Here is a 15,851-nt window from a genome sequence, read left to right on the forward strand (position 1 = left end):
TTGACCAAACCTGCTCTTGAATGAAATGGTTATAGTATGTCTGAGATGGGAGGTAGGTTTTTGTTTTTTTTTTAAGTTGGCAAACATGATGACAGAAACCAAGGTCTTTCCACACTTGTCTTTTTTTTTTCTCTGTAATGCATAATAAGAGTTACAGGCTGAAAATGATGAGTGTTATCCTCAGCTTGAAAATGGATGAGAAAGGTAAACAGCAAATGAAATCTGCAACCTCAATTCTTGTGGCTGCCTGAATGAGGGGCAGATGAAGGCACTGAACACTCTTGACTCTGTTGAACCAGTGGCCATAAATATCTGCTGGTGATGTTACCAAACAGAGCAAATTTCTAAAAAAGCAACATTTGTTACAGTTCATTACAACTGCCCTGTCAGATTTGATTATCGGCTATTCCTTTGTGCACTCAGTTGGTGTTTTGGCAGAGGAAATATGGGGGGGGGGGGGGGGGGGGAGAAATGATTTCCTATAGGAACATTTTTTTTTCCAAGGGTTCTTAAGACTCTGATGGTGGTGAAATTCCATTGTATCCTTGGTTATCATTTTAGGGTGTAGTCTGAATGAACTCTGATGAATAAAAATGCAGTATTAAATATAGATATACCCCCAAACCATGCAAACCCATAACAGAAAGTCATTTTTCTAGGAAACTTCCTTGAAGCAAACATCACTTAATTAGGTACCTGTGTGAGAAGAGATCTGTATAGTTTCTACGTACCTTCCTACAATCAGGCCTTTAGAGCCAGAAGGAACCAGTGCCTTTCCTGATGAGGAAACTAAGGCCCAGAGACATTTAATTACTTACCTAAGGTCACCAAGACAGTGCTGGAATTAGAACCAAGATCTTTTCCCATGGAGGACACCATAGACTCTCTGGTCATTTTGGAGATGTTTTCAACGATGCAGGCCAAGTATAGGCCACAGGACTTCCCAGCAGTGATTTCATTTCTACTTTTAAAATGTGAGGAACCCACTTAGATCTTCCTGAACTTTCTTTTAACAGATGGCTTGGGGAGAAAGGTGAGGGTGGGGGGGGGGGTTAATTTCAAGAAAAATACAGTCTGGGTCAGTGGCACTTGGGTTCTCTCACCTGCATGATTTCTGAGCGTTCTTTCTGCTCTTTTTTAATAGGTAAAGATGAGCCTTCAAGCTATATTTGCACAACATGCAAGCAACCTTTTAACAGCGCCTGGTTCTTGCTTCAACACGCCCAAAACACCCATGGATTCCGCATCTACTTGGAAACAAGTCCTTCCAACAGCTCCCTCACTCCACGGATCACCATCCCTCCTCCTCTGGGACCGGAGGCTGTTGCACAGTCCCCGCTGATGAACTTCCTCGGAGATAACAACCCTTTTAGTCTCTTACGAATGACAGGCCCCATCCTGCGCGACCACCCCGGCTTTGGCGAGGGCCGGCTCCCCAACACTCCCCCACTTTTCAGCCCGCCGCCCCGTCACCATCTGGACCCACATCGCCTTAGTGCCGAAGAAATGGGGTTAGTTGCCCAGCATCCCAGTGCCTTTGACAGAGTCATGCGATTGAACCCCATGGCAATCGATTCGCCAGCGATGGATTTCTCCAGGAGGCTCCGAGAGCTGGCGGGGAACAACTCGACCCCTCCTCCGGTCTCCCCAAACCGCAGCAACCCTATGCACCGCTTACTGAACCCCTTTCAGCCAAGCCCGAAATCACCTTTTTTGAGCACCCCTCCGCTGCCCCCCATGCCTCCGAGCAGCACGACCCCTCCCCAACCTCAGGCCAAGAGTAAATCCTGTGAATTCTGCGGCAAAACCTTCAAGTTCCAGAGCAATCTCATCGTGCACCGCCGGAGTCACACGGGAGAGAAGCCCTACAAGTGTCAGCTGTGCGACCACGCCTGCTCGCAGGCCAGCAAGCTGAAGCGCCACATGAAGACGCACATGCACAAGGCCGGCTCCATGACGGGCAGGTCGGACGACGGCCTCTCCACCACCAGCTCCCCCGAGCCGGGCACCAGCGAGCTCACCGGGGAGGGCCTCAAGGCCAGCGAGGCCGACTTCAGGAACGAGAGCGACCCGTCCCTGGGCCACGACAACGAGGAGGAAGAGGAGGAGGAGGAGGAGGAGGAGGAGCTGGAGAACGAGAGCAGGCCCGAGTCGAGCTTCAGCATGGACTCGGAGCTCAGCCGCAATCGCGAAAACGGCTCCAAGTCCCTCCCGGACGAGAAGTCCCTCGTGCTGGGCAAAGTGATCGAGAACGTGAGCCTGGGTGCCATCCAGCAGTACAGCGACATGCTGGCCGAGAAGCAGAAGAGGAGCGGCTTCCTCAAGAGGACCTCGGACCAGAGAGACCTGTGCTCCCGAGACCTGTGCCAGAGGGACACGGGGGACGAAGACTCCGTGGCCGGAGAGCTGGACCGGACCGAGGAGGGGACGGTCAACGGGAGGAGCTTCGGCCCCGGGGAGCCCTTCCCGGGCTTGTTCCCCCGCAAGCCGACGCCCATCACGAGCCCCGGCCTGAACAACTCCTCCAAGAGGATAAAGATAGAAAAGGATCTGGACTTGCCCCCAGCCACCATCATCCCTTCGGAGAACGTTTACTCGCAGTGGCTGGTGGGCTACGCGGCCTCGAGGCACTTCATGAAGGACCCGTTTCTGGGCTTCACAGACTCCCGGCAGTCCCCGTTCGCCACGTCCTCGGAGCACTCGTCGGAGAACGGCAGCCTGCGCTTCTCCACGCCGCCGGGGGACATGCTGGACGGAGGCCTGTCGGGCCGCAGCGGCACGGCCAGCGGCGGCAGCACCCCGCACATCAGCGGCCCGGGCCCGGGGCGGCCCAGCTCCAAGGAAGGGCGCCGCAGCGACACGTGCGAGTACTGCGGCAAGGTGTTCAAGAACTGCAGCAACCTGACGGTTCACCGTCGGAGCCACACCGGAGAAAGGCCTTACAAGTGCGAGCTCTGCAACTACGCGTGCGCCCAGAGCAGCAAGCTGACCCGCCATATGAAAACCCACGGCCAGATCGGCAAGGAGGTCTACCGCTGCGACATCTGCCAGATGCCGTTCAGCGTGTACAGCACCCTGGAAAAACACATGAAAAAGTGGCACGGAGAACACTTGCTGACAAACGATGTGAAAATAGAGCAGGCGGAAAGAAGCTAAAGGCCCCCCGCGTCCCGCCCCTCCCCCCCGCCCCTCCCCCACTCCTCCTTCCCAACTGGGTTAAATCAGGGGTCTAGGTAACATTTAATTTGTACAGTTTAACTATTGCCAACTGAGAAAATGCTGACTTAATTTTGCCTCCATAAACGTAACTTAGCATAACTATGTTAGGTGCCAGAAGACGGCACTCAAATTTAACCTGTGTCTACAAAGTTCTATTAAACCTGAGGGTTGATTAAGGCAGTAAAAAAATTGTGGAGCCTTTTAACTGTGCAATAATTTCTGTATTTATTGGGTTTTTGTCATTTTTTTTTGGCATGTGCAGGTACTTTTTTTATTATTATTCCTTCTGTTTAAATTTCTTTTCAAATTTTGTTGGGTATCTCTTATTAATTTTACCCAGTAGTAGCCTGAGATTACTTGCATTGTAGGGGAAAAAGCATATCTTTTAAATTATAATTTTTTGGGCCGCTGCTTTTTTGAAATTTAAGCTACGCATGTGTAATTTCTTGTGAAGAAGCCGACACTTCAATAACTTTTAAAGTTTTTTTTCCTTCCCCCCCTCCCCCCCAAGCATACACACACAGAAAAAAAAGAAAGGAAAAAAAAGGCAAGCAAGTGGGGTATTATTGGGGGTGGGATGGGAATGACAGCGGATAACAATCTTTAAAATTGTAGCACTTTCTTTCGGAATTTGGATCTGAAATGTAGCACTGATGAAGTCATGAGTGATTGAGGCCTTTTTGGTTTGTTTTCAACATTGAAGTTCCGTAACTGGAAAAAAAAGACAAAATGAAATAAAAAGTGATCAGCCCCCTAATATCGTTTCCATGAGACAAAGCAGGTTTTGTTTAAAGGTAGCCACAAGTCAATAGCATCCTTCGATTGTACATTATTGGCAGATAACGTGACTTCATTGGACTGTTGGTGATGCCCTGAGATGCAGAGTGGATGTCACTTGTCTTAGAATATCCAGCCTGGTCACAGTAGATAGACCATCTAGAGGTGATTAGAGTGTTCCTATATTCACATGGAAGGAAGGAAATGAGAAGTTGTCTACTAGCTTAGGCTGTCTTCTTTCTGTAGTGTAGAGCGACTGAAACCCTTAGATGCTTCTTTAAGGGCTAACTTGTTAGCTTCTAAAGTCAGGAAAGAGTCAAGTATTGGTACCCAGAGGATCTGAAGAAGCTAGGTTTATCTCTTGTAATGCACAGTGGTGCTGTTGTTAAGGAGAAAAAACATAAGATGAAAATTTTCTGGTCCCTTTGGTCAGAATAGTGGTGGAAAAATTAGGATGAAAGATCCCTTCCCATTTTTTTTTTCTCCCTATCCCATTAGGACAAATGGTACTGAACCGAGAACAGTTAAGGTTAGACATTTTAATTATGTTGACCTGCACTTTAAAACTTTTGTTTGCATTTAAATTAAATGGCTTCTAAACAAGAAATTGCAGCATATTTTACTTGGCCCAGAGGTGGGTTAAACTGTAAGGGGACAGCTGAGAGATTAAGTGTCAGTGTTGCTAAGCATGGCATTCACAATACTGGCACTATAAAGAAAAAAAGATAAAATAATAATTTATTGGACAGTTTTTCTTACTGCCATTCAATTTGACGTGAGTGCCTTGAAAACTGATCTTCCTATTTGAGTCTCTTGAGACAAATGCAAAACTTTTTTTTTGTGAAATGAAAAGACTTTTGCAAAAGAGTAAAAACCAGAAAAGTACATTCTTTACAAACAAACAAACGTACAAAAAAAAAAGCCACATTTACTTTAAAAAAGAAAAAAAATCCTGGTTGAAGATAGAGGACATGAAAAATGCCATAAGACCCAATCCAATGAAGATGTATACCCAGCACAACTTCGGACATCCATTGGCTGAATTATTCTCAGCTTGGTTTTTTTTTTCCAGGACAACGCTGCTTAGGAAATGGAATGGAGGTGACTTACTGCTGAATTTAAACTCAAGTGACACACGTTACAAGTTGTTATCGTTGAATGAAAAAAACAATTCAGGAACAACGGCTAATTTTTTTTTAAAGTTAAATTTAGTGCACTCTGTCTTAAAATACGTTTACAGTATTGGATACATACAAGGGTAAAAAAAAATTGTGTGTATGTGTGTTTGAGAGATCATTTTTTTTCAAAGTTTGCTTAATAGGTTATAAAAGAAATGCCGTGATGGCCATGTGTATATTGTTTTCTTTTGGTGACGGGGTTTTAGTATATATTATATATATTAAAATTTCTTGATTACTGTAAAAGTGGACCAGTATTTGTAATAATGGAGAATGCCTGGGCATTTTACAAAACCAGGAAAAAAAAACCCTTTTCTTTTTCCTTGAAAATGTTGCAGTAAAATTTAAATGGTGGGTCTATAAATTTGTTCTTGTCACTGTAACTGTAAAGTCTGAGTTTTAGTAAATTTTTTTCTGCCTTGGGTGTTGAATTTTTATTTCAAAAAATGTATAGAAACTTGTATTTGGGGATTAAAAGGGGATTGCTACACCATGTAGAAAAAGTATGTAGAAAAAAGTGCTTAATATTGTTATTGCTTTGCAGAAAAAAAAAAAATCACATTTCTGACCTGTACTTATTTTTTCTCTCTCCCCTCCCCTCTTTCTTCCCCTTCCCTCCCCACTCCAGAATGGACATTGATATTGGTTGGTTCATATGATGTAGGCACTCATTGTATTTCTATTGGAGCTTGTAATTTTTTAACTGTACGCTTGTCCTTTTAAAGGGATTTCATGTACCTTTTTGTTAGTGAATTTGGAAATAAAAAACAAAGACAAACAGGCTGCCATAATATATTTTTTAATTTGGCAGGATAAAATATTGCAAAAAAAAATTTGTATGTTAAGACCTATTGTAAAAGAGAAAGGGTTGTTTGACAACCTTTGAGTAAAAGAAACAAAGTGACATTGTTAAATGGTTTTGTTCACAGATCACTTTCGTTGTCTATATTTTTATCAGAGTTGGCCTACTAAAAGTACTGTTCCCATGAGGCTTCTCACTCAGAGCAGCCTGGACCTTGCATCAAGGCTTCCCCGGGTCTGGCCACATCAGACTGGATGGTAATTCCCCTTTCATGTTGAGTGGAAAAATCAGTTTTTGTAAAGATGTTCAAGTAAGTAACATTCCGCAAAGTGCCCCTGACCCCATCCCCCTTTCTCTGCAAATTCTAAGATGTGGAGAAAGAGAGAACGTCCTTCCCTGTCATCACCTATCACCATCTCTCCCACCCTCAAGAACAACAACTTTTAAATGACCTTTACCCTTTCCAAAGAGAGCCGTGGTTTCTGCTAGACACAGGGAAAATGATCTACTATTGAGGTGATTACAGATTAAATTTTTGGATACAAATGGTCTGGGCCCAGATTCCCTTCAGTGTCAGAATAGGGCCTTTTGCTTGTACAGGTCTTGCCAGTCTGTCTATGATCCGCTTTGCCGCTATTCTCTCCTGATTGTACATTCCATCAATTTCTGAATGTTTGAGGGACTGGGATGAAATTTGGTGCCTTTTGATATCTCTCTTTCTCCTCCCTCCTGCTTCCTTCCACTTTCTCTGTCTGTCTGACTTTCTCTCTCTCTCTCTCTCTTACTCTCTTTGCCCCTACCCCCCAAGTAGCTTTAAGAAGATAGAGTGATATTTTCTTTTTGTTTGTTTGTTTTGTTTTAGTTTCTTCCCTGGGGGAATAACAGTTTTTAGGATGCCAATTTCAGGAAACCATGATTTCAGGAAAAGGAAGTTAAAACCTAGCATCTTTGTGGGTAATTCCTCACCAAATACAGATAACCTTTCTCTTTTGATGGGTGTCTGGTTGACATGCTCCTCCCCAAGTCACTTACCTTGACCTTGTTTAAAAATTTAATAAGCAAACAAACAAACAAAAAAAACTGATGCAACTTTTAGGCTTCCTATCTGGCTGAACCCTTGAAACCCAGAAACTTACATTTCATTTGGATATACCGTTAAGTTGCCTTGGAACCCAAGCCAACCTTACGGCTGTCCCATAATCGAGATAGCTCTCACCAGCAGTTATTCAGTGGCCTAAGAGAAGTCACCCAAAGCCAAGAATAAATCATCTGAAAGCACAAGGATTGTGTTTCCTACTGTCTGCAGCGAAAATTGGAATTTCTTTTCCTGCTCTCAAAAAACAAAATAAAAAAGCCAGTGGTCAAGCACAATGGGACATAGCCAACATCAAGCAAGCTCCCTCGTCCTTGCTGCTGGACCTCTGAAGATGATGCTGAAACTTACATGGCCATTTTGAGGGATATCTTCCCAACTTGGAATTTGCCACTTCCTGTCTGAGGGTCTTTGGGAGGGGGGAGGGGGAGAGGAGACTGAATTCACATAAGAGAAAGGTTTAAAAAAAACAGAAAAGAAAAGAAATTAGTATTTCATCCCAGTCCTGAGTGAAAGACTGTCCAAGGTTTTGTTTCTCACAGGCAAACTCATGTCTATGGTGCTCTTTGTATTTCAGAACTGCAAAGCAAAGTAACATTGGTTTCAGTTGTTTGCATTTGTACCGGCAAGGCAAAATATTTTTATTACCTTTTTCTATTACTTATTGTATGAGCTTTTGTTGTTTACTTGGAAGTTTTGTCTTTTACTACAAGTTTGGAACTATTTATTATTGCTTGGTATTTGTGCTCTGTTTAAAAAACGAGCACTTTTTTTTTATTATGGATAAAATGTTGAGATGACAGGAGGTCGTTTCAATATGGCTTAGTGAAATATTTATTGTTCCTTTTATTCTCTGTACGAGATTTTTGGCCTCTTTTCTCCCTTAACGTCACAATGTTGAGTTCAGCATGTGTCTGCCATCTCATTTGTACGCTCGTTCGAAACAGTTTGTTCCAGTTTCAAGTTATAAAAATAAATTGGACATTTACTTGATCTCCAAACCTTGTCTTTCATATGTCTTTTCAAGACTGATTGGCAGACTGGCCAATTTCTAATAACCATTTGAATTTTTGTACCACTTTTCCCCCTGATTCATTAAATTAATGTGCATTGGGGTGAGGGAGGTGCTGCTTAAATAATGGTATGTAAAATTTACCAATGTAATCTAGAGAAGACATAACCCGGATTGGCCTCTAGCACCCAGAAAGCAGCAAAGTCTGGAAAGTGCCCTGAACTTGGAGACTTGAATTCTAGATCTGGCTCTGCCCTTAATGATCCCTGTGACTTTGGACAAATCATTCACTTCCCTGAATCTCATTCCTTTATGCAAAGTGAGATCATTTCTAAGGGCTATTCTCATTTTGAAGTTCTCCAACTATCTAGCACAGCCTTTCACCTAGAGACAAGAGGTCTATATCTGTCATCCTTATGAATCCAATATATTTTTATATCTTCAAAGAAGCCTTTAATGAGGCTAATGATGGCTAGGGTAGCTTGGTGGCACAGCAGGTGGATCACTGGGCCTGGAGTCAAGAAGACTCAGTGAGTTCAAATCTGGCCTTAGATTCTTACTAGCTGTGTGACCCTGGTCAAGTCAATTAACCCTATTTGCCTCAGTTTCCTCATCTGTCAAATGAACTGGAGGAAGAAATGATAACCCACTCCAGTATCTTTGCCAAGAAAACCACACATGGGGTCATGAAGAGCTGGATGTAACTGAAATGACCCAACAAAACAAAAGTAAGTCAGAAGAACACAAAAGAGAAATTGGACAATTTTGTATAATTAATTAGCTTTTAATAGTATAATCCTTTATATTTTGCCTAGATCTGGGGCAAATGCAGAAGAAGTAGCATTTAGAGGGAGAGAATAAAATTTAAGTAACTACTATGTGCCAGATACTGTGCTGAATGCTTCATAAATATTATCTCATTTGATCTTCTCAAGGTAAAGTGTTATCTCCATTTTCCAGTTGAGGAAACTGAGGCAAGCAGATTAAGTGACTTGCCCAGGGTCACACAGCTAAGAAGTATCTGATGCTAAATTTGGACTCATTTCTTCCAGACTGTAAGCCCAGGGCTCTATGCCATCCGTCTGGAAATGTTCCGTCCCATCACTTTGTTAACCAAAATACTTTCCTTTTTCTGAGTAATCTGTCTCCAGGAAATTGAAATTTTGAATTGAAATTGAAAAAAGAAAAGAGAAAGCTTTCCCACTCCCAGGTTTAGGATTATAGGTCCTTCTCCTTGCTTTCTTTTATGATGTATTCATTGTTCCTGGGAGCTGAGCGGTACCTAGAAAGGAGAAATCTTCTCCATGATCCTCAGCAGATAAGAACAATGAAAAAAGGTACTAACTCAAAAAAGTGTTTTGCCACAGTTTGTGAGAAAAAGGAATGAAGGACAGATTATTTTTTCCCCCAAACTATTCACTGCATAAATTGTTCTCTCTGAGTAAGTGGTCTAATTTGCAAGGTCCTTTTTTAATGATAGGGTGGAGAAGGAAGGGTTGGAATTTAAGAAGTAATAACAGGGAGTTGGAGCCACATTCAGGAAAACACCACCTCTGTTTGTGCTCTCAGTGTTTTACAGTGAATTTTTAAGCCAGTGTCCCAAAGAGAGGAAATTCCCCTTTTCTTTGCTATCAGACCTTGGCTTGAACTTTGCCCAGTGATTTCTTAAAAGCACAGGTGTTCTGAGCCTTTTATGTCTTAACCACACAAAATGTTGTAGATATGAATCCTCAGTTGCTTTGTGGGCTGGAATACTCAAAAAAAAAAATCTCCTTCAGCAGGAGGGGACTTTTAACAACCTAACACGGGAGAGGTAAACTCTGAACTAACAGAAGTCATGGGGCCAAAGCACTCCTCAAGTCTTATAAAAACAGAAAATATTATTCTTGGGTGAAGTCTGCCAATCACACTTGTCTCCTTTTCTTAGAAGGATGAGCATTAGGCAGTGCTAGGAATGGGAGGGATTGTAGAGCCTTTAAAAAAAGCATAACTCTAAAATGGCCTCTGATGATGGTGATGTCAGAAATACAACCTCCCTTCACTCCTCCTCACCCCCAGCCCTCTTCACCACCTCAGTTAAATGAAATTAAGATAAAAGAAGTCATCTCTGACCGACTAAAAGTCATGCAATTGCTGCTTATGATTTATTTTTAGTCTGTTTTTAAAATTTCAGACAGCTCACCCGTCATCTGAATATTTCACAGTCAATCCAACTTCAGTTAAACAATCTGACTCAAGGATTCGCAGCAAGGTATTTAATATCTTTCACTTGGGCTCTAGGTCCAGCAGTTAAAACTGAAGTTAAAACTAGAGAATATTTCCCCTTCTGTTGGAAAGACAAAAGTCTACAAACAGAAGCTGTTTTCCCCTGTTAGGGTGATTAAAATACATAGTTAAACCCATGTAACTTTCAATTCATTGAGAAAGACCCTACTTTTTCCTTTTATATAGGTGGAAAGAGTTATATAATTATTTCGGAACAACTCCAATAGGATTGAGCTTTCAAGTTGTTTAGGTCTGATCAAAAGGTTTAAATATGTTGAGCAATACCAGTAGAGAAGGAAATAGAGGATCTTAGAGATGGAAGGGACTTCAAGCCATCCTGTTCATCTCTCTCCCAGATACATTTTTTTTTTTTTACTTTGTATAACCCTAAAACAAAACAGAGAAGCTTACAACCTGAAAATTCTTTTTACTAGTTCATAGAATATATGAAAGAGAGGAAGGAACAGGGAATGAAAATAACTGGTTTTATATAGTGCCTACCGCATGCCCCTTGCTGTGGAAAGTGCTTTACAAATATCATTTCATTGATTCTTATTAGATATGAAGTGTGATTCTCCCTAAATACAATATACTCTTTCAGATACTTCAAAAATAATTGTTTATTATGTCATTATGGGAACCACCATCAGTTGATAAGGATTAATAAGCACCTACTATGTGCCAGGCACCAGCTGATGGAGGTTGCAACCCTTCTAGTACATGAATTGCTGTGGCAAAAAAAAGCCAGTCCCAGAAACCTTCATCACCTGGTTGGTGTGAGCCTCTCCACACTTAGCTAGATTCATCCTTGAATGACAAGCATTTGTCCATTGCCTGGTCTGGCCACAAAGCCTTTCCAGAGTGGTAGAACCTGCTAGAACTTGAGTCTTACTGGCCTAGCTTTTGAAAACTCAGGATCATTGCCATGCCAAGGCAAAGCACTGAAGTAGGAACTTGGGGTGTATATTTCCCAATACTTCAATGATCCATGAATTCATCAGTGTGACATTCAGGATCTACTTACACTGATGGAGAATACAACTTTCCCAAGGCTAAGGCAATGGGGAACTCTAAGAGAAAGCGATCCCTGTGGGAAGCATATTGACTTTGAAAACCACAAATTAACATTATCTGTGTTGCAATGGATTTTTATCTATTTTGTTAAGCATTTCTAAATTACATTTTAATCTGGTTCAGTTGGGAATTTTGGAGGTCCGAGTTTAAGACTTTTGTTCTCTATAGCCCCTTCATCCATGAGACTCTTACTGATGTGGGTCACAAAATAAGACCTCCAAAGGTGTAGCAGATAAACTGGCCCTCACTTGTCCATCAGACTTCAAGGAAAGTTGGAGTAAAACAACACATCTGGGTTGATACAGTTGGCACTGACACAGGGATGATCCATGGGAAAGAGAAATTAGCAGATACAAATGTAATATAAGACAAAACACTGTTGATACCTGCAGTAAGGATCATGACACTCAGACTGTGGATCTTTGATTAATCTTACTTAGGACTTTCCAATGGCACATGTGTTGTCCCCTTTCATCGGCTATTACCAGTATCTACAGGTTATTGACCCCACATCCTAAAAGGTGGGATGGTTTTGTCAATAACTGTAATAGCTGCAAATTGCCACCTGACAGTTGGTAAACCTAAAGCCCTACAGCCAGCCCAAAGGAAGTGGAGCAAAGGAAGGGGGGTTTTACTTTAAGTTGAATTCTGGAGTGACTAATGTGGTAACTGCCTGCTTGGGCCATTTCTTCTATGGCCTTTCATGCTATCCAATGTGGAGAGTCAGGTTTCAGCTCTGTAGATGTAATATCTTGTTAGGTTCAAACCTGGAACACTTTCATTTGAAAAATACCTTGGATTAAGATACAGTGTTGTCTCTAACGGGGCAAGAAGGTAGTTCAGAGGATAGAGGCCCCTCTCCATCCCACTTCCTGTCTGGAGTTAGACCTGAGTTCAAATATGACTTCAGACACTTACCAGCTACATGATCCTAGACAAGTCACTTAGCCCTGTTTGCCTCAGTTTCCTCATCTGTAAAATGACCTAGAAAAAGAAATGGCAAACCACTCCAGTATCTTTGCAAGAAAACCCAAATGAGATTACAAAGAGTCAGACATGATTGCAATGACTGAAGAAGACTGCCTCTAATATGTCTAATATAGAGCATTTATGAATGGAATTGTCTGCTTCATTAAATAATGGTTAATTTCTTTCACTTCAAGTTCAAGACTGGATAACTGTCAGGCATATTATAACCAAGATCAATGTTTTAAGTAGGGTTTCAAATAGATGCCTTTCCCAGAATCTTTTGGTGGTGGCATTCCATGCTGTATGATCCCAAGGCCCCTTCCAGCTCTGACATTCCATGGTCTGGAGATTTAAGGCTTATATGGCCAAAAGGGTTTCAGTTTGTGCCCTTTAAAGATTGTGCCTGTTCCTGCCTACAATTCCTTGCCATATCGTTCTCTGTGCATGCATGGTTTGGTCCCACAACATTTCTTTTCCAATAGACCTTTTTCTTGCAATGTGGAGTCAGGAAGTTTTAACCTTATTGCCTCGGTAGATCTGCTTTATTTTCTCTTACCTCATGAACAACAGAATTAAAATGAAAAGACATTTTCGTTTGTTGGAGAAGTGACATTTGGAAGACCGCTATCAGTCAGAGGTATATCCTTAGTTGCACAAGCAGGGCCTCTGCCTACACAGAGTAAAGTCATCATTTAGCTAAATTTCTTACATATCACTAAGAAAATATAAGAACTTATATAGGGGATCCCGAAAGTCTTAGTGCAGTTTTAATCTATTGAAATTTCAAAGCTATTTAAAGCTAACAATGTTTAAATATGTACTTATCCTCCTATTACCCTCTATTTATATGGTTGCAGAAGCAAAGGCCTGTTCCTTAATGTTCCTTAGATCATAGGATTTAGAACTGAGAGGGGCCTAGGGGATCACCTTATATAATCCCCTCATTTTACAGGTGAGGAAATTGAGGAACAGAGAAGGCAAATTGCTTGTCCAGGGTCATAAAGGTAATAATAAGCAACACAGCTGAGATTCCAGCCACATCCTGTGACTCCAAATATGAATGAATTCTGTCCATTACATCTTAGGGAAAAATGAGTGAGGTTTTTATGCAACAATCACATGTCTGTTTCCAGAGGGTAGGAATGGTTTCTCAGGTGCCAGGTGCTCTCTGGCCATAGAAATGATGGTCATTAATGTTGTGCAATTTGGCCCACGTAGACATGGTAGAAATTTCTGTGTAAGGCAGAGACGGAGGACAAGGGGTCTTATCCAATCAACTTCTCTGACATCACATACCCCACCCCCAGCCTTAAGGATGGAAATTTCCCAAGGAATGGTAGATTGGACCTGAATTCCTGTACTTTATAGCTCGTATTTCTATAGTACTTTAAGGTTAAAATGGTTTTTTTGAAATAATCTCATGGGGTATCAGTAGTATTATTATCCATATTTTATAGACTATGGGTTCATAGATTAGCACTGGAGAGGATCTCAGAGATCAAGTAACTGAACCTCCTAATTTTACAGATGAGACTGAGGCGTAGAAGGGTGACACTATTGTTCTGAGTTACAAAGTTGTTAAGAGAGTGAATCAAAGACTTCTAATTCTTAAGCTGAGGATGCTCTCCTTTCTACCACAGAATATCCATCCCATATATTCCTTATTAGTTGTTGTGGTCTAGTTGTTTTTCTTTTGTGTCTGACTCTCTGTGACTCCATTTGGGTTTGTTTGTTTGTTTGTTTGTTTTTTAGCAAAGATACTAGAGTGACTTGCTATTTCCTTCTTCAGCTCATTTTACAGGTGAGGAAATTGAGGCAAACAGGATTAAGTGACTTGCCTAGCATCACACAGTTATTAAATATCTGAGGTCAGATTTGAACTCATGTCTTCTTGACCAGGCCCAGCATTCTATCCACCACACCATCTAGTTGCCCAATATCCCCTATTACCCTAATGTCAATTCAAATTTGCTTTTGAACCACTTCATCACTTTTTTTTGGAAAAGGCTTAATACATTAATTTTGTGGAATGATCAGGTTTCTGAGCTCCACCCCTCAACAACTGAACATCTATAGAGTAATTGTAGCTGCCACAACATCCCCATGTGAATAGTGCCTGGGATTGAGGGATTTTGTGATCAATTGGCCAAAGCCCTCCTGTCACAGGTGAGATCACTGAGGCTCAGAGATATTGTGTCCAAGGTCACACAGATAGTACAACTCAGTCAGGATTTAAGCCTGAGTCCCCTGACTACCAATTCAGTTCTTGTTCCACTCTGCTACTCAAATTGGGCACACCTAACCTCTAGAATAGGAATAGGCTTAAATCTCAGGCTTTGCAGTTACTGCTTCTCAGATACCTCTAAGGTGTGCCACTATTTGGAAACGATCAAGGCTTTTTCAGGGGAAGAAATTAAAAAGTCCTAGTTTAGAATTCACAAGAAAGACATTTCCTAGAAAAGCCACTCAGTCCACCTTGTCACTGAAAATAAAATATAACTAATCTAGTCTTTTCATTTCCCAATGAGGATGGCCAAGAGTCACACAAGCAAGGTGGGGATGCACTTGGGTAGGGGCATTGTTTTCTCCCAGTGTGGCCTCTATAATCCCGAGAAATAACAATGGAAGGAGACCATTATAATCCCAACTAAGGCCTGTGGAACAAGACGAAAATGGTATTCTGAAGTACTCTCAGGGACAGGTAGGATTCTATAGCAACGTTTTCCTTGTGATAATGAAGGGAAATTAAAACAAAAAGTTGAAAAAGATGAGAGCAAAAGGAAAGACTTCCACAGTTTGTTATACTAAATAGGTAAATTTCATTAGAAAAATTCAGTCCTTCTCTTGACCCTCCATCCCCAAAGTAATACCCAAATCCAATCCACTTACCCATTGCCTAGACATAGTCCCTATGAAGAGTGTTGCTAATTAACTTATTTAGATATTTTAATGGATACATAATCTCATCAGTGTCAGTCTTTGCTCTACAGCTACATATCTCGGCTCCTCCAAGCTTTCTTATCCTGTAGTTCTTATCTACTTCTTTCTGCAAATCCTCCATAGAGATTTCACAGAACACACTGGTAGCCCCTGATTCAAATTTAGAAGATTCTTAAAATCCACAGAAGAATGATTTGACACTTCGCAGTAGGTTTCAAGGTTGCTTATTTTTGGAGATGAATCCTTTATACTATGTCTGTAAGAAGCTACCTCATTTATTGATTCATTTAACAAATATTGAGCATTGCCTCTATGTCAGGACCTGGGCACTATATAATTTTTATTGTTGCTATTGTTGTGTGGTCATTTCCATCATATCTAACTCTTTCTGTCCTCATTTGGGGTTTTCTTGTCAAAGACACTAGGATGGTTTGCCCTTTTCCTTTTCTAGCACATTTTACAGATGAGGAGCTGAGTGAGGCAAATAGGGTTAAGTGACTTGTCCAGGGTCACACAGCTAGA

The 15,851-nt window shown here is 41.6% G+C and overlaps 1 protein-coding gene across 4 annotated transcripts in view; it reads left to right on the forward strand.

Moving 5' to 3' along the window:
* Window positions 1-8,070, forward strand: part of BCL11B (BCL11 transcription factor B) — a 140,176-nt gene extending 132,106 nt beyond the window's left edge. For all 4 annotated transcript variants that reach the window (XM_072630280.1, XM_072630282.1, XM_072630281.1 and 1 more), the window contains one exon: window positions 1,145-8,070. In XM_072630280.1, coding sequence (XP_072486381.1) covers window positions 1,145-3,156 — 2,012 coding nt within the window. In that variant the 3' untranslated portion in view covers window positions 3,157-8,070. The remainder of the gene's footprint in view (window positions 1-1,144) is intronic.
* Window positions 8,071-15,851: the final 7,781 nt, after the last annotated feature.

Source organism: Notamacropus eugenii, chromosome 1, assembly GCF_028372415.1.
Source record: "Notamacropus eugenii isolate mMacEug1 chromosome 1, mMacEug1.pri_v2, whole genome shotgun sequence".
Lineage (NCBI taxonomy): Eukaryota > Metazoa > Chordata > Mammalia > Diprotodontia > Macropodidae > Notamacropus > Notamacropus eugenii.